The sequence below is a fragment of the Cephus cinctus genome, unplaced genomic scaffold (genome assembly GCF_000341935.2).
Source record: "Cephus cinctus unplaced genomic scaffold, Ccin1 Ccin1_scaffold1588, whole genome shotgun sequence".
NCBI lineage: Eukaryota > Metazoa > Arthropoda > Insecta > Hymenoptera > Cephidae > Cephus > Cephus cinctus.
In genome coordinates, this window is record NW_014333893.1 from 395,539 (window position 1) to 419,098 (window position 23,560).

The 23,560-nt window shown below is 43.8% G+C and overlaps 3 protein-coding genes across 9 annotated transcripts; 1 reads left to right on the forward strand and 2 right to left on the reverse strand.

Annotated features, from left to right (window-relative positions):
- Window positions 1-92: 92 nt before the first annotated feature.
- Window positions 93-14,456, reverse strand: LOC107273428 (sushi, von Willebrand factor type A, EGF and pentraxin domain-containing protein 1). Of its 4 annotated transcripts, none has more exons than XM_025090714.1 (21): window positions 12,732-14,456; window positions 7,496-7,613; window positions 6,761-6,819; window positions 5,842-6,051; window positions 5,645-5,740; window positions 5,454-5,576; window positions 4,592-4,755; window positions 4,407-4,533; window positions 3,903-4,052; window positions 3,396-3,572; window positions 3,136-3,315; window positions 2,951-3,069; window positions 2,637-2,871; window positions 2,379-2,552; window positions 2,119-2,298; window positions 1,807-2,052; window positions 1,366-1,719; window positions 1,122-1,301; window positions 940-1,048; window positions 693-875; window positions 93-627 (listed from the first exon to the last, which is right to left on the reverse strand). In XM_025090714.1, the coding sequence occupies exons 1-21, from the start codon at window positions 12,808-12,810 to the stop codon at window positions 507-509; spliced, it is 3,384 nt and encodes a 1,127-aa protein (XP_024946482.1). In that variant the 5' UTR covers window positions 12,811-14,456; the 3' UTR covers window positions 93-506. The 4 variants fall into 4 exon arrangements, with proteins under 4 accessions (XP_024946482.1, XP_015607086.1, XP_024946483.1 ...); XM_015751600.2 differs by having other exon boundaries at window positions 93-609; window positions 12,732-14,027; XM_025090715.1 differs by lacking the exon at window positions 12,732-14,456 and adding an exon at window positions 7,863-8,003.
- Window positions 9,727-18,453, forward strand: LOC107273430. Of its 3 annotated transcripts, none has more exons than XM_015751608.2 (10): window positions 9,727-10,775; window positions 15,837-15,979; window positions 16,101-16,322; window positions 16,396-16,635; window positions 16,696-16,951; window positions 17,011-17,187; window positions 17,263-17,313; window positions 17,390-17,482; window positions 17,549-17,646; window positions 17,730-18,453. In XM_015751608.2, the coding sequence occupies exons 2-10, from the start codon at window positions 15,878-15,880 to the stop codon at window positions 17,832-17,834; spliced, it is 1,344 nt and encodes a 447-aa protein (XP_015607094.1). In that variant the 5' UTR covers window positions 9,727-10,775; window positions 15,837-15,877; the 3' UTR covers window positions 17,835-18,453. The 3 variants fall into 3 exon arrangements, with proteins under 3 accessions (XP_015607094.1, XP_015607093.1, XP_015607095.1); XM_015751607.2 differs by lacking the exon at window positions 9,727-10,775 and adding an exon at window positions 15,230-15,526; XM_015751609.2 differs by lacking the exon at window positions 9,727-10,775 and adding an exon at window positions 15,230-15,526 and having other exon boundaries at window positions 16,152-16,322.
- Window positions 18,428-23,153, reverse strand: LOC107273431 (twisted gastrulation protein homolog 1-A). Of its 2 annotated transcripts, none has more exons than XM_025090725.1 (4): window positions 22,372-23,153; window positions 19,720-19,945; window positions 19,427-19,633; window positions 18,428-19,305 (listed from the first exon to the last, which is right to left on the reverse strand). In XM_025090725.1, the coding sequence occupies exons 2-4, from the start codon at window positions 19,937-19,939 to the stop codon at window positions 18,998-19,000; spliced, it is 735 nt and encodes a 244-aa protein (XP_024946493.1). In that variant the 5' UTR covers window positions 19,940-19,945; window positions 22,372-23,153; the 3' UTR covers window positions 18,428-18,997. The 2 variants fall into 2 exon arrangements, with proteins under 2 accessions (XP_024946493.1, XP_024946494.1); XM_025090726.1 differs by lacking the exon at window positions 22,372-23,153 and adding an exon at window positions 20,533-21,512.
- Window positions 23,154-23,560: the final 407 nt, after the last annotated feature.

Consider the following 23,560-nt stretch of genomic DNA (forward strand, 5'->3'; position numbering starts at 1 on the left):
GCGGACTTGGATGACTCGTAATACGTCCTTGACCGCGAATATTATGGGAAGATAATGATCTAGGGTATCGAATGAGACTATCGAGATTAAAACAAGATCATTCCTTTATTCGCACGTGGACACGAGAGTCGAATATTTATTCTTAAGGTTAGAGAGATGCGTCTCTATTGCTACATACGAATAATAACGCTAAATAATTAAAAACACCATATATACAGAAATCATACACTTGACCTGGTCAAAAGGAAAAACTCAGCCATTAAAAACTTTCCATTTCCTTCTTGGAAATCTATTTACACGCTTAAAACGACGTAACCTCGGGATCATAAATAATCATATGGACAAAACGGATTATTCTTTAACCTAGTAAAGAGCGACCGATAAATATTCTTATAGAAATTACGGTTTTCCTTTTACTTCTGGGTGATTGCACAGGGCGATAAATTATTTCAGAGACTTAAAGCGTTGAGTTCAAGATTTACAAAATTTCTTGTACGGATTACGAATTACCGTACGGACACACCGTTTATGGTGATCCCATTTCTTGGTACGGGCTCTGCTTCGTAATGGCCGGCCCTGTCGTAGCTCCTTCTTCCATTCGTGCCGTACCTGCACATATTTCGCACTCTTTTCTATCGTAATTCAATTTCAGGCGATTCAGGCAAAAAAAAACATTGATATACCGTTCTTACCCATACGTGCTGCCAGATATACTATATGGACTATCATAAAGACCATCCTCAGGAACATTCTCATACATTGGATTGGGCGTTCCATCATTTAAACTCGCGTACGACATCACTGCTGCGTTTTGATCTTCTTTTCTTTCGGCAGCTTGTACGTTCTCCGTATTCTTCACTGGTGTTGCTTTTCGTCTAACAATCAATGATACTGATTAATAAAAATGTTCATATTTTCTGGATATATTGCAATACTTACAGTCTTAGGTATATCAGCCCCAAGATGAGTAAAATAAAAAGAATAACTCCAGCGCCAATTCCAACGCTCGTTCCCACTCCTTGGGCTTCGGCAACTTCATTTGACATTGCTGGAACAATAAATCTCACCAATTAGTAATTTTCTCTTTCATTTATATTTTATAAGAAAATCTAGCAACCCACCTTCGCATCTAGGTTCCTCCCCGCTCCAAACACCAGTGTCCATGCACTTTCTTAAAAATGGACCAATTCTCTCGAACTGAGGTAAACAATGGTACTCTGCAGCACCGCCATAAGTTGTGGAACCGTTCACGACTATTACTCTGCCATTCTCAATGGGGCCTGGATGCTTGCAGTCTACAGCTGTTGTACAAAAAATTCAAACGTTATGATACATATTTTCTACAGGGTGTTTTTTTTTACTTACAGAAACATGCTGGCACTGCTCCACTCCAGGAACTGTTTTGAAGACACACTCTTGTCTCGTTACCCTCCATATAGTGACCTCTGGGACAACTGTAGTGAGCGACGCCGCCGACGCTGTGCGTCGACACCTGGGTGGACAACACTCCGCTCTTCTCAGGATCCCTACACCTGATTTCCTGACAGACTGGAGTTTCGCTGCTCCACGTACCGTTCTCTAGACACAGTCTTCTCGCGAAGCCATCAAGTTCGAAATTACCGTCGCACTCGTACAGTGCGGCGGCTCCGTAATACGTAGCGTTTGACGTCAGAGTGTAGCGGCCATGTTGAATCTGTCCTGGTTTTCCGCAATCTACATCTGTTGAATAATTTTTTCCTCTTATTTTTCTTTGCATCCGAAAGTAAAAGTTACTCAAAGGTTGCTTGTCGAAGAGTTTCAACTTACAGACGCACTGCGGTACCTCCCCACTCCATTTCCCATTATCTTCGCAGGTTGACAATGGGTCTCCCACTACTTTATAACCCCTCTCGCACCTGTATTTGGCCAGCGCACCGATTTTATAGGAAGTCGCGCCAGTGTTTGAATTTTCTACTGTTCCAGTGCGAATCAGAGTTCTCCCGTACATACGGTCGTTTCCGGTCACCGACAGAATTCCATGTTCCGCTAGAATCGGCTCCGGACAACGGATTTCTGTAAAAAATTTTTTTACAATAGGAAAACTTTTTTTATTCTTTTTGCTTCACATCTGATACTTACCTTCGCATTTTGGCGTCGCGTCGCTCCATTGTCCGTTATCTAGACAGTATCTTTTGGGTACTCCATTCAGTCTGTAATTTCTCGTACAGCTATAAGATATTTCACTGCCCAAATGAGTAGTGCCGTTTATGTACTCTACAGCACCGTTCAAAACTGGCAGCACTTTTCCGCAGTCGATATCTAGAAATAAGAGTCCAGGATACGTCATGTGACGTACATTTTTTAAACTATGTTAATTAACAAAAAATAACATCATTTACATTCGCAGGTTGGTACGTCACCACTCCATTCGCCTTCTTTGCCACATATATGTTTGGGTTCGCCCTGTAGAAGGTATCCGGGGTCGCAATGGTATTCTATGACACTGCGAACATTTAGATCGTATCCCACAACGTAACTTCCGGTAGGGACATCAGGTTCTTCACAGGTGATCACTGAAAGCACGCATAATTTTTCATTAATTTATTCTTATTGTTTATAAAATCAATTTCACCATGCTTCATTATTTTTATACTCACACTCGCAAGATGGAGTCTCATGGCTCCATTTGCCTTCCTTCGTGCATTCATGTTTTGCATCTCCCACCAGCCAATAGTCATCCAGACATTTATACTCCAAAATACTTCCCACGGTCGTGGTACCATTAATCAAATTAACCAAACCAAATTCGATCTGAGCAGGTGCGCCGCAGTCAACGAATCGACACTGAGGTGCCTTTCCGATCCATTCTCCACCGACGTCACAACTGAGAACCTACCCAAAGAATTTTTCTCATAAATTTCCCTTTTCCTCTACGAATAAGATTCTTGTTAATTTTCAAAATCCAACTCACGTTGTCCCCAAATAGAATGAATCCATTCTGACAGGTATAAGTAGCCGTAGAACCAGCACGTTTTCCGGTGGTGCTCACCACTCCTCCATTGATAGCAGGAGGTTCAGGACACCAATCGACTGTTTTCAAAAATTCCATATAAAAATATGCCCTATACAAAATTCCCCCAAAAACTGCCTACTTACACAAACACTGCGGTTGATGTCCACTCCAATTTCCGCCATCTCCACATTTCCTCTTAGTGTCACCGGTCAACGTGTAATTCTCATTACACGTGTAATCTGCAATTGCACCATGCGTTGTGCGATCCTCTTCAAGAGTCACAATACCATTTTCAAGTGTTGGAAGTGGTCCACAATCAACGACTGGAAAAACAAAGAACCCCGTTCAACACAGAAACATAATAACAATGCTATCATAATAACAATCCTTAAGGCCTTCTTACACTTGCAAGTAGGCGCAACTCCGCTCCAGAATCCTGAAGATTCGCACGTTCTCGATTTCGATCCCACCAGCATGTATCCCTTTGGACATGTGTAGTCTACGCTGGCACCAACCGATCTTTTCGTTCCCAGAATGGTCGTGTTTTCCGATTTTTCCGGGCTGCCGCAGCTCGACGGTTCTGTGAGAAAAGTCATTAAGCACATGCAGACCGTACGGGGACGGTGGAACCGTAATTCTCTATTACGGCCGTAACTTCGTATTGTCTTTCACAAACGGCAATTATTCTATTTACCGCTGGTTTGGCATTGCCCCGTGAGAACTCCCGGGCCATTAATGCCTCCTGCTATTCTTTTTTCCTTTCATGACGATACTACATCAGTCGGTTCATTATTTTTTTTTTACATTACTCAAGGAAACTCCTATACAGTGGTAAACACTCCTTACGGTAATGCCTTGTGTTTTTTGCTTCTTTCTTTTCTTTTGTTCCATCCGTTCCAAGGACACTTACTACTCTGGCAAATCCAGTGAAGATAATCCAAGTTGCATCCGACGTCGTTCCACAGCCACCCCCGACCCCCGTCCAGCACCACGCAATTCTGCTCCCCGTTGTAATTATTCGGCTGATCCTTGCCCCACGATGGCCTCTGGACCATTTCGCCTATTGGGAAAGATTTAATTAGAAGGGTGCAAATCGAATGAACGTATCGTAATTTGTGTACGGATTGCGTTGGAAAAAAATGGACTGTCTTCTTTATTAGCGACTCGTACTCGAACGTGCTCACATTGCGACGTGCAACTTACTATCGATTTCAACATTACTTTTACTTTCACGTTCTATTTATTAATGCCTTTAAATTACACGCTGTCGAGTACCGATCGGTCACGCAATCTCGTGGAAGGTTCATGCTTCGTAATATTAATTTATTGAATAGCGAATGAGGAGAGAGGGCTGCCAAAACGTTATTTGACAAACCTTAATTGTCGTATGGTAAGCCAATCTCTTTTCTCTTACCGTCGACCCACCGCCACGTTCTCGCCGTTATCAGTGGCTCCTTTTGCGCGCCTATCCAGACCAGCTGAGTTTTAAGTTTCTCCTTTCGCCTCTCCAAATTATTCAGGATGAAGGTGGACGACACTCCCTGCGTACGTCATTGCGTTATTTTAGATCGATCAAGGGTTCATTTATCAATTGCGTACCTTGAAGCCGTGAACCAAGTCTCCGCCTCGTCCCTGGCAGTACGACCTGGCATCCTGGAAGGATCCTCCTTTGGTCACTACGAATTCGTAGCAGGTCGAATTAAACGCTGTTAAATCGGCGTCAGCCGGGGTGCCGGCACTGGCGCAGCGGTCTATCGAGAATTCTGAAAAATAATTAAATCAAAAATACATTACTCCGAATCGCGTGAGAAACACTTTAGTGCACAGTCTTGAGCAAGGTCCGTGTGCAACCTTGGTAAAGAACATTGGCATGTCAAGGGTCAAAGTCATTGTCGGTAGAGCGTTAAGATTGAATAGTCATCAGAAGGAACTACAGTCACTATTTTAGGCGACGCTATTCGTCCGTTGAGAATTAGTCACGGGGTGAGAGTCTAAGTGACAAGGAATTTCGAAATGTCCTGGAGCATCCCGTTTGCCTGTCTTTCTGGTGTGACTTAACGACGCCCAATTACGTTCACAATTTTGGGCCTTCAGCCTGTCAGATTTCCCACGTCGAGCGACTATCCCATGGGAAGGTCGCAGTTTGCCGATTGTCCCAGGATGGAACGAAAACGAGAAAAAAGAAGAAAACAGTCCAAGAGAATAGACTCGTGCGGTCATTCCCATCAGAGCGAATCGCCAAAAGCGAAGTGAAAATGTGTGTTTTCTCTTCCAAAAGAAGTAAGAGAACGGTTATGCGCCGTGTGATCGTTTAATTCGCAAAGTTCCTTCACGGCGACTCGGAGTGTCTCGCGTTCGTAGAATTTCAAAGAAATTTCGTATCCAGCTTGCCATGGGAAAAAATTTTTTTTTCAATTTCATCCAAAAACTGCGCACTCGAAGATCCAAGAATTGGACTCACCATCCGTGGCGAAAACTTCAACTTCGCAAAGACTGAGACTTCCCTCGACGCTCACCAGCTGCAGAAACACGTACTGTCCGACCAGCGCCCTGGCGCACGTGAAAGTCTTGGTGATTCCTTCTTCTGCGAAAGAATCTTGGCAATTAGCGATGCCCCATTAGGTGGCTGGTTAATTTAATTAAAATACTCACCGAGAGTTCCCGGGAACCACGTGCACAGAGGATTCCGCTGAAGATCCACACTGCTGTTGCCCACGCGAAATTCAATGTCCCGAAGAGGTTGATGACCTGTCCAGGAAAGAAAATCATCGTCACCCAATGACCCTCGTACATTTTAATCATCCACCCATGGCCGATCGTTGTCTCATTTATATCATCTATCAAATTACCACAGCATCCTCTGGTCGTCACGCGGATCACTTTGACCGCATACGACTTCAGCAGGTCCACTCTCCACCATGGACTCGGCTCCCTCTGCGTCTCCGTGCATCTTCTGCCGTCGTGTTCCGTTCCCAAATCCCCGTCGTTCCCATGTGCAGGGTCCCCTCCTCTGACAGTGGTAGACTGATTGGCAGGTTTTCGAAAAGCGACATTCGTACCTGCAAGAATAATGTCCCTCGTTAATTTCTTATCCTCGGAGTCTCGATCGTTCATTAATATTTACATTAAGCTAATGACTTTAGCTTCGTACTCAATATACGTCACAGGCTCTGTATTACCCACAGGATGTTTCCTAATAATACCGCCTTCCTAAGGATACCCAACGATGAGATTCTAACACGGAGCTTTTCACAGCATGCGACCCGCTACGCCAGCCTTTCGAAATCAGCTGGGAAGTTCTTGCCATAAGGGAAAGACAGGGGGACCCTATTGATATTCGCAAGATTTAAATTTATGCTTTTCGATTGCAAATTATCAACTTTTTTTCCTGAAGATCCAAGCGAAAGTAACTCGAAAGTCTTTTGCATTTCAAGTATTCTCAGGCTTGAGTTTCGGAAGGATCGGTCTGACAGGTGAAATGATACGAAAGGTGTATCCTCCCGTGAATAATACCGAGTTGCTTACGAAATCGCGAATAGCACGTGATTGACAGACTATATATATATATATATTTATACAGTGGGATTGTAGACATAACGCAAGTGGGCGACATTCCGGAGCAGGAACTCCAAGACTTCTCCAGGCATCGAATGTTTACGCAAGCATATTGCGTCAGCGTTTCGCGTTAACCAAGCGAGGACCTAATTGGGCGATTGATTAAAAAATAAAAAGAGACAATCGAATTGTCAAGTTAGTACGGAGACTCACCGCAGAACGGAAGCTCGCCCTGCCACTTCCCTCGAGCGTCGCAGGTCAGACTGTCGGATCTGAAATAGAACGTCAGCAGCGTCAACATAACCTCCATAAAGTGCGTCTCGAAGTATCGGTTAAAACGCATCCGCCACGTAATGGCTCAGAGCGACAGACAATTTTACATGGGTAATCGTTTACTTTCGCACGTTTAGCAGCTTCGAGCCGTAAAACACGCAACGGGAAAATACAAAGGAAGCCGGCTTAACATGGGAGAAAGTTCAGGCTTAAAAGTGCAATTTAACGTAGGACGTTATAGAGCGACTATTGACAGTCGCCCAAGTGAATAGACTGTGACAAGTTGCACAGTTACACTCGAGCAATGTCGATCGAATGCCGTATCGTCGACGGAACAGGTAGTCCTGTTGTTCCTTCTCGCAGGAACAACAAGAATTTTCGAAAGACATGCTCTAACCCTATTACAGGATACTTCCCCCTTTTTTCTTCTTTGACGCTTTATGGAAAGTCATTGACCCCGGGCAAAAAATCGCGTTTCACCGTTTACCATGCACTTGTGCTTGGATTACGAACTCTCCAATACTTATCGTTCGATACTTCTCACTTGGCTATATACACGTATATATGTTTTCCTGGCGATTATCGCTTTCACGAAAACGATCAGAGTCGAGCGAAACGAGAAATATTTATTGGTTTGTATTTTTTAAAATTTTATTCCAAATTCCGATTACTTACCCAAATAGTTCATAGCCAGGATCACACGTGTAAGATGCCACTGTGCCGACCGTTAGTTTCTCACTGGTGAGTGTGACTCTTGCATTCATGGGAACTGCAGGATGACCGCATCTTTGACCTGCAATGAAAAGTGGTCGAAGATATTTTATTTTAATATTTTTGAAAATCGTTTAAAAAATTTGGAAAATTCATGACGCTCGAACGAGTCGAATGAAATTGTCTGAACAAATAAGTTCGTTAATCTTTCGTTGGTGGCATTGACATTAGTTTCAGCCGGAAGTGTGCCGCTTAACGGTCACGTGACTTAAGTCGACTCCCGTTTAGTGGATTGAAAAAAGAAAAAGAGAAGTTTTTTTTTTCCATGTACCCCAGAGGGAAACTCGAGTCGTTAGCATTGATATAAATTCCAGATGCATTTGTGGAGTCACAGCTGTTTCGCGCTCGACGTAAAATGGCGGAATATGGAACGACGATGTTGAGGCTTTAAGATCCTTCACGTAAATCCCACGCGAATACCATTTGAATTACATTATTCCACTATTCTTATTCCATTCTTATCTTTCCTTCGTTTGCAATTATTTAGCGCGATCCCCCTAGTTCTTCCTGAGGTACAGTGCTATTCCACGATTTAACCTCAAAAATGTTGAAATTCCTGTAAATATGCCTCGCATCGAATTTCATAGGATTTCTAATAAAATCCCATATGCGTCCTGCGTGCATCTACGTTGACCATATACATATGTGGATCGAAGCCTTTTTTTCCCCGACAGGGAAAGTCGCCGAGTATAGGATATCTTGGATCACGTTCAGGGATAGAAAGTTTAACGCTTCCTTACGTTATCGTAAAAAATTATCCGAAATTTCAATAGAACGATAACCTCAAAGTCCTAAGGTTCTACGAGTATCGTTTACTTGAGCCGGCATGCAAGATCGGCGTCCTGGACCTGTCACGGGATCATCCTACTTCCCAGGAGCTGTAATTGCAATTGCAATTAGTCGCTAGGCTGCTCACCCACCAATTTCTTTATTGCAAATTACTTGCCCCACAATTTCATTCCCGGCCAATTAGCAGGGTAGATGCAAATTTTAAAAAACCAGGTCGTTCCTCAATGATCCCGGGAACCAACGCGTAAGTTGTACCTCGTGGCCTACGACCAGTTCCACTATAAAATTCCATCGTTGCGTATCATGTAGAATCTTAATCGTTCTAGTCGATACCAACATCAGTATCGATCAACGTGTTGCGATATATGGATATATCGATACTACCAATACGCTCTACGGTACAGTCTGCCATGGTGTTGGATACCCTGAGGGAATCGCATTCACGCAGTTCCGTAGCGTCTTGTAGGTCTGGGTCACTCGGTTACAAAACCCAAAGCCGAAATAACGGTACGTCGCGGCATCCTCGAGAATACATAGTGCCGGACTTTAGTCGAGTCGCGAACACATCGTTAACATTTCCGATACCGGTAATTCGAGTTACGTGTCTTTGACTCCTGGAGTATTTTAAACATCTGGTGATCTGTAGTCATCCACTTACAATAAATGAAAATGACTCGAATCTAAAGTCTTTGCAATTTCTGCAAATAATACATTTTTCACGTGTGCAAAAATCAATATGGACACGAGTGATCACGTAGTGATAGGGAGGAAAAAATCTCAATTTCAATGCTAGATCGTTTCCCTTGGTCAAGTTTCGTAAGAACACATTTTTTTTATGTTATTCTTTTTTTTTAATCTGTCCTTTCTAGATTCTTTCGTAAGGATCGCAGAGTCGCGTTGAAAGTTTTCGACTGGTCGAGCATATCGGTCGGACAGGATTCGATCTTAGTCAAGGAAAAAGTATAATAATGGGTGAAAGAGATCCGATGTACATACCTGGTATAAGTAAGGTATGTATACCTGGTCAATATCTAGTTGAGATCGTGTCTGTGAATTCTTCTACGTTGGGTACCCGACGTAACCTACGCGCAAGTACGTTCCTTCTTTGACAGATTGAAAAAAGGTAGAAAGTAGGAGTGGCCCTGATCTATCGTTTGAATTCTCAACTTGTTGTCTATACTTAACACTGTATAGTACATAGCACATAGTGCATTGTGTACAGTAAACGTATACTGCAGGTAGGCACGTTAGATATATATTGATATAACGAGAAAAAGATTAACTAAAGTCACGCTTCGAAGTAACGACAATTGGTTATCTACTGTCTACACAGTGAGAGACAATTACGTGATATGTAGAGCGAGTAAAAGCGTAAAGCGACTTACTGTGAAAACTGTGACTCGGAGGTTTTTGTATTTGTAAATTTTTTTTTACATTGACTTATCGGATCCTTTGCTCGCGTAGCGTTAAAGTCCTCAATCGTTCACGTCCAATGAGCACACCCGGTAGATTTATGTGTACACAGGTCCACACTGTTAACTTTCAAATTATCCAATAGGTAAGAGACAGGAGTAACAATCGAACGATGTTTGACTTTGAAGATAAAAGTGAGAGCGTTGTATGAAGAAAAAAAAGATGTCACGCGTAATCGTTACTTTTACCTGAATTCTCTTTTTTTTTGTTGATCCATTCATGTATGTACACTGAATAAAAACACGAACAAGCCCTACGAGAAGGAACTTTATAACTGGCAGAGTAACCGGTCGACGGATTTTATACGATTCTACTTTCGATCAGGAGGCTCTCGATTAAAACGGTAATTTGGCAAGTTTGCATACGTAAACCGATCATGGATATGTTAACACGTGAAAAAAAAAATATTTTCACATAAAATTGAAATCGGGTGTCAGAATCTGCAATTTTAGTCTCCATATTAATTCAGGCTCGTTTCTATTGGCGGAAAGATGGCAACGTCTAACCTGTCAAGTTTCTCAATCTATTGTCTTGAAGTTGGCGGCGTATCGTATTGCGCGCGCCGAGTTACGCCATGTTTCTTTTTCTCTCGATTCACAACTTCGTGCCGCGCTTCTCGGTTCTAGTGCTTTCAAGAAAATATTAAGATTTACGAAAGTGCGTGTTGACACAACTTTTCAAGACTTGAACGACATTACTTGAGGAAGACGTAACAACGACGAAGGAATAAATTTACTAGGGAATTCAGTGCGGACTAGTTCGGCCGGTCTGAAAGTTACCCAACGGCGTCCCTTACGAATCCATAGAAAGTCACGGGAGAGTTCTTGTCTTGGCTAACATGTAAACATCTATCGCGAACTTAGTGCAGCAGAGGTGCAGTTAACGTGTGTGTCAGCCATGCGGAAAATTTGATGTCGAACAGGTATGTTTCCGCGATGCAACTAGCCCCTACACTGAACTGTCATTTAGGTGGATAAGGTTGGCAACGTGGAATTCTCAAGTGTTAGTGCATTTAACCTCTTGGAAATGACGAAACCCAGTTCAGCCTTTCTTAGTGCATTATCTGAATTTCACCTGCAGACACTCAAGTGCCCCACCCACGATAAGGTTATCCACATGATTATCCATAGTCGTTATTATTTCTCGCTCCTTACCGTGTCGGCCGCCATATTGAATTTTCTATCAAATGTTACGTCTCTCCCACATTTATTTTGTCTTTGCACCAGCCCACGTGTTGATTTACCTTCACAGCTTTTGCTGTCTCTGATATCTCGATCAAACTTAAAATCCAGACAGACATGGTTCACTGCTTAATGAGATTGACCAGTACGGGACTACGATAATAAACCGTGTGAACTCGGCTTTTATATCCAGTACCTATTGAAAGGACGATCAGAAAAAATGTTAAGGATCTATGGATTCCGAGTGCACTGTCTATTCGTGGATATACAATTCCCTTCTCTTTAGTCTTAATACCTTTCTCTAGTTTATGTCTGCGGTACGAAAATTACGAGATATCAAATACGATCAAAGGTTCTTGGCCATTGGAGAAGGGTTTGGTAATTTGAGAGTATTAAGTACTCTGGATTATGACAGGATAAATATATCCCTTTGGAGTTGTAGATATCTACGTGGAATAAAAGTTTTGAAAATTATTAGTCTCGTAATTTTTGCTGTCAACAAAATTATTATGGCTTCAGTGTTGTATGAAAAGTGTAAATTACGTGTGGAGATTTTCCTTGAGATAATCCTTGACCTGTATGAAGGGCCTTTTTATATTTTAAGCTATCCGCCCATATAGCAACGTTCGTGTAAAAAAATTCCTACGTATCGCTCGACATGGTCTTGGATGCCTATTATGTATGTTCTACGATATTTGAAAATCGGCCAGAGACTATTCACCCGCAACCCGTCACTCCTTGTGACTAATCGCAACGCATTTTATATTACGATGTCTTCCTACGCGTCTTTCTGCCAAATAAGAACTCGACTAAGCGCACGGCGTTTCGAATCTACAAAATCTCACTGAGCCTGTGTTAAAGTCTAGCGCAATGGTCAGGTGCAGAGTGAGAGGTAGACTTGGATACATTCTATTTCAAATAATGCTGGTAAAATTAAGATTTCAAGGATATCACGATCAGCATTGCGAAGGAAGCTTTTTCCTTTATTTCATATAATTTGAAGTAGCTGTAGGTACGAATTAAATGAGTTACCAAAATTGGGTCGACCTGTATCGAGTTTCGGCAGGGACAGGTGCGCTTCCCCTGTTTCCGGTAGGGTCTGTGGGGTGGCTGTTAAACGATATACTTTGTACGACGTTACTTGGATGTATGTAGAGTATGAAGAGTACCGTATATTACGGTATATTTTTGTTGATCGGTGAAGAATGTTATTTTAAAAAATTCACAAGAGGAAGACGCAGTCGCTTCGCCTGGTGGAGAACAAAAGAATGACGGCTAGGGAAACGTAAAACGGCGAGTCGTTGTTTGGCCAAATATCATTGCCAGGTATTTCTATATATATACCCGGTGACCTCGGTAGTCCAGAAAACGAGCGAGGACATGGATCAAGTGGGCGGAACAGGAATGACGTTTCGTTCTGGCGAAAAAGTCAATCGGCGGACGTCAACGGAGAATTATTTTCCTAGTGAAAACAGCATTGTTTTGGGTAAGACGTGTGTATCACTGTCAACTTCCCCTAGGGGAAACCAAGTGAACCTAGTGAATTTCACTAAATAAGATGGCTTGAATGATAAAATCCTTTTTTCTCAAAACAACAGTTCCCGACCGCCTTGAGATCGATACAGGATCTCCGTCCGGTTGTCCTTGTAGCCGATCTCAGCGTTCGCATACTGGACTCACGGATCCTCGACAGTTACCTTGAGCGTCGGCAGCCAGGATTCCTACTAGGAGGAGCATCACCGTCGCCAGGAACATTTTCCTAGGATCCTTCGTCATAACGACGTAATCGGATCACATTGACGATGCACTAAACTGATAAAAATCACGAAAGCACCAAGTCCGAGTCGCGCATCGGTTCTCTAGAAAATCCCGGGCGACTTTCACGAAGTGTCCAAACGAAACGGCCGAGTGTCGAAACTCGCTTAGTTTCTGTCCGCTTTAAACCAAGTGAACAGAATAGTCTATAGGTTTGTTAGGATACACTTGGTTATATCGAAGAGAACAAAATCTCACAAGCTGATTCTTCGTTAAGAATTTTTTCCTCATCGACGATATCCAAATATTTTCAAATCACATCACTTCGCGCACTTTCGTCAAAACGTGACGTTTAACCTCTCTAGAATTTATCATCGGGATCACTCGCGACGTTCTGCACAGTCGTTCAAGTCTCCAGTCGATTCGTGATAACTCCTATAAACACCAAACGGTAAAGTTCACGTTGTCATGCCCGAAACTTCCAGTCCGGTAAACATCACGTTGACACATCCAATTAGCAAGGGTGATGACGTTTCTAGCACTGGGCTTTTATTTTTGATTTTCACTAGAAACTAACCACTCAACCTGGAACTGACACTACGCGAGGGAACTAGTAGGACGTCATCTGCAAGAATTACACAGGGTTTTCGTACGGGTGAATATTGGATCAATGTTGACAAGAATCTTGAAACGTTGGTGCCATGCGGCGTGGTTTGTTTCGTCTGGCTCCCGCTGTGCGTCTGCGATCCGTTCCCTTCACCGGTCGACCGTCGAGTGCCTCTGGCTAGGCTTCTTTAGTTCTTGGATATGAAAGTTCATCCACTCGTGACTGCTCTAACCGAGAAAACTTTTATTCCTGACTGTACGGTATTCTACTGCTTGTACAATTCCTTGTAATCGCTACGCCCGGGATTAGAGTGTACGAAATGCACCTTTGCATACCGAGTATAAGTTACAGTGGATACAGGATGGCAGATGGCGACTGGGTGTCTTCAAGTTATACCGGGTGGACTCGCCTATTTTATTGACCTCGTATACGGTAGGGTAATCGTTTCAAATATATTGCACATAATCGATCTTCAGTTAACTCTTCGCCCGGGAGAGTTTCTAGACACGCAGAAATGTAAAAGCGCTGGCTTGCCGAGATAATTAACCGCAGCATAAGAAAGCTGTCCCACGCGACCAAATTGCAGCGTGATAATTGGAGAAATGCATTGTGGGTGCATTCGTCGATCTACCTAGGAAGCAGATTGCCTTCTGAAGATTAAATGCAAATCAAAAAGCTATCTACGTAATAGTTTTTTTTTTACTATAATTTTCTCATGTCATAAATATGACAAATAGGAATGCTTCCTCGTGGCTTGTTCTACTTGTATGATTTATAATATTGTTGTATCCGTTAATGTGAATCGACCTGTCCATGAACACAATTTAATATTACCTACGTAAACAGGTTTGATTTTTCTCTAGGTGCGCTTTTACCCGTCCGTTTCAGAACGAAGGAGGGTGCGGCCATTTTGCCGAACGGGCAACCCCCGCTAGGAGGAGATGAAGCGTGGCGAACCGATAACAGTCCGATCGTGGGTTCAGGAAAGCTTTGTAAAGAGTCAGGGCTGGTGCGTAGTAGCACCAGGTAGACGAGCCGCTTCGCGACTTCCAAGTCTCTCTCAGTCTGGCCTATAAGGTTACACTGGGTTTACCGTTAAAGTTATCGCTGTCCTTCTTCGAGTGAGGCCAATCGGGATCGCCGCACTCCCTCCCTCCCTTCGTCAATGCTCTGCTGTGTCTTTCACGTTTTTTTTTCGTATCCACTGACGTCACGCCACGCTAAAGCCCCTTTCACCTTAAGCAAGGTTCAGTTCGGGGCTACCGGAGCACCGTTTTATTGCACTCCAGTTATTTTACTTCGATCTTCTATCGTAAACTACTTCTCCTTCCTCTGTCACTTGGCTCCTGTCTGCAATCCTTTCTCAATGTACATTCCTTGGCGAGTCTCTTACCACCTTGCTAGTGGCTTTTTTTATATGGAAATACTCAACTCACCGAACAAGCACAAGTTTCTGGGTCCTGTTTAGCACATTTTATTCTACCGTACCGATCAAGTCTTGTGTGACTGGACGATCAACTCTTGTGCAATTTGCACCCACGTGAATTGGAGGATCCGCAAATATACGTGATAGAATAAAAAAAAAATTGAGGATCTTGGCTCTCTACACAGAGTCCTGAGGGGAAAAAAAAGAAAGGTGCATTGCATTAACCTTTTGCAAAGAGAAAGAGACATTCACGGTAAATTATCTAATCGAGCCAAGTTTTAATAAAATATTATTTTACAAGAATTTCCTATTTCTTAATATTATTTATCTCTATCGAACGTTTCAGCGGTGATGGTATTTAAAATTTTAAAACAATTCTACTCTCAAAGCAAAGGTACCAGAGAGTAAGTATTAAGCGAGTTTAGTTGCTGCGGTCTGACGCAATTCTTGGTTTCAAACGTGGCTTTCAAAGCGCCACGTGCTGACATCTAGTGGCAGAGAACGACACTTTATGGAATTCTTCCTGGCAGAAGCTACGTGCGCATGTACGCGAGCATGTACATTGGTACATGGGTACTCATGTACGAGGGACTAACATGGTGCCGGTCGCTATGGTCCCACGTCAATACATTTTCTATCGTTTTTTCCATCAAATTTTCCCAGGCCAGTGTGTAAAGTCTTCAGTGTAACACCACCTGGAAAATGTGAGTGTTTTCACCAAATTCAATACACCATTGCTATCGAGTACTCTAGAGAAAACAGAATATCTCTCAAACGGTATTCTCGTACCCACTAGTATAAAAATAGAGTCTTATAGTTTCCTGTTTTTTGTTTATAAAGCGTTTATCAAATGACGATTATATTGTCCATATATTCAAAAAATAATTATCACTCAATAATATATTTGTTTACTGTATACATATGTGACGCGTTTGTTTTTATTTAATCGCAGATAAATTAAAAGTAAATTGAATTATCATCAGCCGATTGTCTATTACGAATTGAAATTTGCAGGTAATCGGAATAAAGCAAAGTTTTACTTGGAATTTGGAAAAATGGCGGAAGGTGCGGGCGATTCGAAAACTGGAGACAATCAAGTGTCAAAAAGTCAAATGGAAGTGAGCGAATGCCTAAGTAGTTGGCTCGCCTATCTTCAGGTACGTTCAAAATCCTTCGTGCTGATCGCATAATTAAAGAATTCTTCAAGGGTATCCAATTTCTCGCACTAGCTCCAATAAGAACAATTAAATGACTTAATTACATGACTCGTTCTCTCAGATGCTGAACGGTCTCTGCTCAGCTGGAACAAAACTCGCTCAATCGTTGCAGGCTCTTCTCTCGACTCACAACAGCATCTCCCACTGTCGATTGACAGGACAATGTTTGGCAGGCTGGGAGGAATTGACCAGGGTGACCAACGTGGCTAGCAATACTGTCAAGAATCACGTAATGGCAGCCTTGAGAGATCACAACAGCCGCGAGAGTAATGGCGACAAACACGTAAGTCATTGAAAATAAAGAATTTCATGATTCCTATTTTTTTTTGTATACTAAACACACTGTCTCCTTTCAGGACATTCTCTGTGACAATCTATTGACCTTTATCAATTTGCAATATCAATTTTGCGTGGCGTGCTGCGAGTGTCTTGGCGGTATGGCCGAGTGCTCTTGTTCTCAGACCGGAAACACAGAGTGTGATATTGCAGCGCTACAGCAATGTTTTGAAAGACTGTACAGTCCTCCACCTACGTCATCCAGGCAGCAATCACAAAGTCAGCGATCACCTTTGCCGTATCCACTGTTTCCTCTGCAGGTAACTCTTGTGGCTATGAACAGTCCGATTGGACGTGTGTTGATGACGAATGATTGAAAGGTTCAGAGAAGATGGTCGGAAACGGCAGCCGCTGAGATGTGTAGCGAATCATCGGAGAACACAATGAGAAGGTGGTCCATGCCCTGGGACTGTAGGCATGTCACTGACTGGCCTAGGCAGGATATCAGAAGCAAGCTCAGAGTTCCTATTCAGGATCGTAGTAGATCCATCACTCCGGATTCCGTGTGGAAGTCTTCAGCAATGGCCAGTCAGGATGGACTACAGGAAGCCATTCAATTGCTTAGCTGTAAACCAGGTGAACTGTTGTTGCATCATATTATTTGTCATTTCGTAAGTTTCCATCTGCTTAAACAGGTATTAGGCCTTCTACGCAACTGTATCATCCTAGTCAACATATACCAGGTGTTACTTTAACGACGTGCAATTACGAAGGGAATTACGAGGGCTCGATCTGGCCGGAAACCCGTCGTGTTGGTTCGCCCAGGTGTTGGCCGCATGATTCTCACTCCAGCGATCATTCGGATCATTCCGGTAATCACTTGAGCATCGTTAACTAGAATAAGATTGATGAAGAGGAATGATTGATGATCGAGTTTTACTTTTAAGGACAACGCGACAGCGATCACAGCGTTCATAGTGGAGAACACAGGGACTCGGGTGAGATTCGAATGCTGTGGTGGTTATTATGGAATATAATGTGACAGGTACTTTATTTTATTTTTTTTTCATTCAGAACAAAGTGGCGCCAGTGGCAGCGGACATCGTGACAGCAAGGACAGCATTCACTCTCAGAGCGATCACAGTTGCTTTCGAGAATCTGATGCTGGTATGATTCTAAAATTGATTCGAATGCATTTGGGTCACGAGGAGAAATGTTTTGTCTCTTCTCCAGGAACCAATGACGCAATGCCGTCGAGGAAGAGCAGTTCCTCAACGGATTCGGGTACTTCCGCTCACAGTCGTTCGGGTTCGGAAAGTGCAGGAGCTGGGGTAAAATAAATTGGAGATTATCAAAAAAAAAATTTGTTACACATATGTATACCATATTTGACAATATTTTCTACTGTTTTTAGGAATGCGCAAGATCACAATTATATTCAATGTGGAGTGGTGCTGATCTACCTTTTATCAGACTTCCGGAAACCAATGAGATTCAGGATAAGCATCATTCGACGTAGATTCCACAATTAATCTATTCCTCAGAGGATGAGATTTTTTATGAAAGACTCGTCTTGAAAGATACTTCTCATTTTATTTACTTGACATTCAAAATGTCGAATGCTCCTTGAGAAGCATCTCGAAACTCGCGCGGACCAATCCATTTGAATATTTCAATTTTACCAAATGAAAAGAAAAAAAGATTAGCTATCAGTGTAAATGATAGTAATTGTTGTTAATATACCGAATATATCGGTAATACCATATCGTAGTTGGATGTTTGATATTTATGAGAGTTACGTATCGGCACGCGTTAGTATTATACGCATATTGACTATGCATATTAAAGAGAGCAGGCTAGTTATGGTTTATATTATTATCATTATTGATTCTATGGATTTTACGTATTTAGAATTGTAAGCGTAAGGTGTGCGTGTGATTGTACCGGTTTCGACAGAAGTTACGAGTCCTCGTGGAAAATCAATAATCTAAATGTTCGTACTTTTTTTTTAGTACTTTTTCAGTTTAAAACACCATGTAAGACAATTAAAAAGATCGAACAAAGAGGGAGAAACACAAAACCAAAATAATTGTTTTGACCAATACTCGATAATTTTGAAATATATACAATTTTATTCATATGGCACAATACAATAATAAAATAATAGAAGATTAAGAGTACCTTAATACCACGGTTGGAGTATGCTTGGAGACCTTCTTACGGTCGAGTATAAAAAAACTACATAACCTCGAATAAACTCAACATGCTTGAACGCTTTGACAATATCGAGGTCATTGTTTTGTTGGATTTCTCACAGATTTGAATTTCCGAGTATTTTCACATAGCTCATTGTGAGCTTTCATCAGGGAAAGCTCTCATGACTTTCAGTCATCATTTTACTGATTGCCCAGATAGCTTAATCGAATCTCTTTAGAAGAGATCCAAACTAGGGCTCGCTTTACGTTAACTCGATTTAAAATAACAAGTACAGTCACTGGCTGAGCTGATCCCAATGACAAAGGATCGTCAATTAACACTCGACCTAGCGACAGAAACTAAGATAGAATGATTCCTACGGTCACCGGGATTGCGCGAGGGTCTGATGAAAAAAACTGTAATCCTTCACGAGATTTTCAAAGAAATGGATGATCTTAATTTTTCTTTTTCATTCTTCTTTAAACCTCAATCAAGTTCGTCTTCGGTAAGCTCGTCCTCGTCCTGGCCGTAGTCATCGTATTGATCCTTGAGGTCGTCCTCTTCCTTATCTACAGGACAGTGGATGCATCTGGACTCGTTGATGCCGTAATTGATACAGGTGTCGCCTATGCACTCGCAACAGCCGTCGTGAAACCACCTGTAGCTCGTGGCGCCCATGCTCTGGCAAGAGGCTTTGCACTTGTTCCAGGAATTGCATTGCGCCATGTACGCCACAGTGCAATTTACTGTCATCACGTTTGGCTTTGCAGGATGCACTTCCTGCTTGACAGACTCTGTCAACGAAAAACATCGCTTCGTGTAAACAGGTATACCAATAAAAAAATGTTTTAGATTATACAAAAAAAATAATTTGGATTTGTAGTCGAATTTAAAAAAAAAAAAATCTATACTCACGCATGTGATATTTCATCTCCTTCTCAGGTTTAGGTGTGAAAACCGTCATGTCAAAATCTACCGGAAACGTAAAAGTCAGCCAGCGCTCAAGAGAATCCGGTTCGGCCGTGAGAGCCTGGAAGAGTCCTGGGACAGGTTCACTGAAGTCCTCAACGTGCGATTTTTTGCTAAGAGGATTATTCGTGATGTTAGGCTTGGGGCAGAGATCTGAAAAATGGTGAAAAGGACGTTTTGAAAGTTTGTAAATTACCAAAATTGGACTTTTTTTTCTAAAAACTAAACCTTCTACGTACCCACGCAGGAGCAGCACTCGTCGTAGAGGTAGCTGAGACAGGAGAAGCATTCCTTGCAGCAGGTGCAGGTCACCAGGTCGCACTTGCAGCTTTGCGTGAGCATGCACTTGCTCACGACGCTGGCGCAAATTGCTTCGTTGCAGGCGTGTGAGAAATTCGTCCTTGCTAGCAGCAGGATGAACATCGCACCTGCCAAGAGCATCAGCCTCCACCACGGCATCGTGTCCTGAGAAGAGGATTGGAAAAATTAAGAAAATTTCTTTAAAAATATCTGGGCCACTCAGGAACGGAGATTTTAATTGCCATGACGTAATCGAATAGCCCTGCCAAACTTTACCGTTATAGCGACACAGTGTTTAAGGTGAAAGCCCAGAAAACAAGAAGATACTCGAAATAGCAGCAGCGCATAGAGAATTCAGCGAGAATGACGCTCGAAATAGCCAAATCATTAAGAATCAGAGTCGAGACATAACGCGAGATCTCGCAATAAGCAAAAATTCCACCTTTTGAAAGTGTCAATTAAACAGTCCCGTCTATTAATATCGGCCTCATTGAAACTTTATGATATGCAAAGTGAATGATTATTGGAAAGGAATTTCATTAGCGTAAACCACGACATACGGGGTGTCGCGAAAGTATACCACAGCACGCAACGAATAATAGTACGAGGAGCAAAAGTGAAATCCAAAATAAACACGGCGTGTGACGTGTCGGCGTTTCATTAGGAAAATCACAAGAAAAAGTATCGGACAAATGTGAAGGTGCGATTTCGAAAAATCACCAAACCAAAATTCCATTCAGACGGAAACTAACGTGAGCCTGTAGTTGGTTTACGAACGACTTTAACGCGTTCGACTAACTAAAACCACTTGGACTTTCATGCCTGAGCTTGTCCCGAAGAATCCCCACTTTAACTTTACAACCCTCCCTAGTGGCGTTAAGAGGCCCACGAGCGATGGCGTCTCGCTTGACAAAGGCGTCGAACTTCAGAGGCGCCGGTTTTATGGCAATTCTCAAGTGATCAGCCTTCATTCAATTTCGTATTAACGCGCGTAAACGAGTTAGCGAGTTTCTCCCGGCGCTCCCCATTAATCGGCTCCCGGGCAACGAATGGGAGCCCGGCAGTCGACTGAATGCCGTTTCACGGGGGTGTCATTGGGGTTTTATTGCGTCCGATCGGCAGGTGGGCCCCCGGGGAGCGCGTGCCCCGTGACGAAAGGGCCCCAATCTTTCCACGCGATGACCTCCCCTCTCCGCAAACTACCCTTCCACCTCTTGTTAGCAGCATCCACAGTCACGGCAGAGTGACCATCGCGGGACGCAGAGAAGGAAGAATAAAGGACAGAAGATGGAGGCACGTCGACGAGTGAAAAGGATTAATCGTTAAATTTCGAATGGCCCACTTCACACTGCTGCAACTTCACTCGAATGAACTTTCGAGTGACTTGACGAAGGAGCATCCGTACGGGGACACCCTGTATACTCGTGAGTGTATGTTGTCGTTTTATATAAATTTGTAAAAAAAAAATGACGGCTGGATTGAAATGTAGATGTTTGTCAGCCAGGGACAGTCAGCTAGGCAGCTAGGCAGCCAGGCAGCCAGGCAGCCAGTCGATCGTGTGTGCTTCTATGCCTCGCCTTGTTCTGCCTCGAGGCGATGGAATAACTTCAATAACAAACGGCAACCGCCTGGACTCCACGCTTCTTATTTCCAACTATTCCTCCTTACTATTGGCCCACTACAGAGCACAAACGTCTATTGCCACGTCTTCGAACGGCTGCCGATGCTGGAAGTGATAGTGGTCGCAGCAGACGCGTGAGCCGGGCTCCGGGCTCCGCGAACCATCGAGTCGAAGTATCGCACGAAGTCGCGGCTTCGGGCAAAGTCGACGTGCCTAGGCAGCTGGAATTTCGCAGAATTTCACAAACTATCGAGAATAGAGAGTGGCGTAATTTTCGTCAAGGACAGGGTCGAGCGGCTGCTATTATTTTTCGCATGGTCGATCGGCACTCATCGACTGGTACACCCGGTAGAGAGGCCCGATCGCAAGTCGCACGCAGCATAAGCGCATTCGCGCCTCCGGAGGAAATAAAAGAAGCGACACGCGCCCTTATTAAAGTTACTACCGGGTCGCGTATCGCGCGAAATAATCGGCCGCCGGTAATAGAACGTCCAGGGGCCGTCGTTAATTCTTGTAAGAACCGGAAATCGAGCGTGCTCCCACCGGACGGTGGGCGTCGAGTATATTTTACCAAGAAAATAGAAGCAGTACGCCGTACCAGAAATAAATGGATCTTACTGAGAGTTTCTTGGAAACAATGATACTGAGCCAGATCGATTAATACGTATGTATACGTGCGCGTGTGCGCGTATCAAAGTAAACTGAAAGTCGCGTCTCCATCGAGCGATCGCTGATCGCGATTTACGCGCGGCTACGTTTTGCGTCCATAAGCATCTCGAGAGCGTTCGAAAGTGCGTCGTTGCGTTCAAAGATTCTTTTTTATCCGGCCTCGTCACTTCCTCCAGAGGAAGACGCAGTTGGGCGTCTCTATGGCAACCGGAGAGACTCGATGCTTATGCGGACGATGTTTATTATTCTATTAAACTAAAGCAGCGCGCGGGCTTCGATATTTTCAACTGGAAAGGCTTACCTGTTCTCCCAATCGGCCACCACGGGTCCTCGGAGCTTCTAGTGAATCGACGGCGACAACGAAATTATTTTCAGAGCGGGCAACCGGTTCGCGTCGCGAGTCGAACGCCCGTTGGACATTTCGTTCGTCTTAAGGATTCGGTGGCCTCTTCTTCTCTCTGGTCTTCACACAGATGCGAACAGCGGACACCACGCACACGGCACTCTCCTTATTTCATTAATCCCCGCGTGCGTCACTCTTCTGGTTCTTCACACTTTTCGGGACGATCTCGCCTGCGAGAATTCTCCTGTTAACTGGAATCTTTAAAATGACTGTCACTCCCGGCTGAGAGACTCGTCCGCTCCGAGTATCAGGATTGGAGTCGCACTCGTGTAGTCGGGTAGTCGTGCTCGTTAGCTCAAGTCGAGAGCGGTGGAAGGTGTGCGTGAGTTGCGTGAGTGCGTGAGTGCGTGAGTGCGTGCACGGGAGGCACGCTAGAGGAGCTCGAGAGAGAGAGAGAGAGAGAGAGAGAGAGAGAGAGAGAGAGAGCGGCCAAGTGAATAGGTCACGCGATGCGGGAGGTCACTTTTTCGAATCACTTGGACCGCGGATTGTCAAATTCCGAAGGATTCCCGATTCCGTCGAATGGGATCGGCAGGAGGCTCTCATTGGACTGAATTAAGGCAGAGCCGAGGACCTGGTGTGGACTTCCAAGAAGAAGCGGAACGAGGAGAAGTAGAAGGAGGTGCTGTTGCTGCTGCTGATGCTCGAGAAGGAGGAGGTAAAGGAAGGCGGAGAAGGAAGGACGTGGGAGAAGATGAAGGAGGAGATCCAGCGAGAGAGAGAGAGAGAGAGAGAGAGAGAGGGAGGGGGAGACGCAGAGAGGAAGAAGAAGGCCCGTGGAGGTGGCAGAGGTGCCACTGAGCTGAAGCAGGAGATCTCTGACAACGAGAGAGATAGGTGGATGGGGAGTGAGAGGAAGAAAGAGAGAGACGGATGCTGGGGAGTGCCGAGGACGGGAGCGGCTCTCCTGGTGGCTCTCGTGGTGGCGGCCGTGCTGCTCGCAATGGGCGCAGCGGCCGCAGAGACTCGATATTCCCGGACGAACTGCATAAGACTGGTTTTCGACATTTTTTTCCTTTTCTCTTTTTTTACCCATTTCTCTTGTCTTTTTTCCCCCCTCGATTCTTTTTGTTTTACCTGCTCCGCT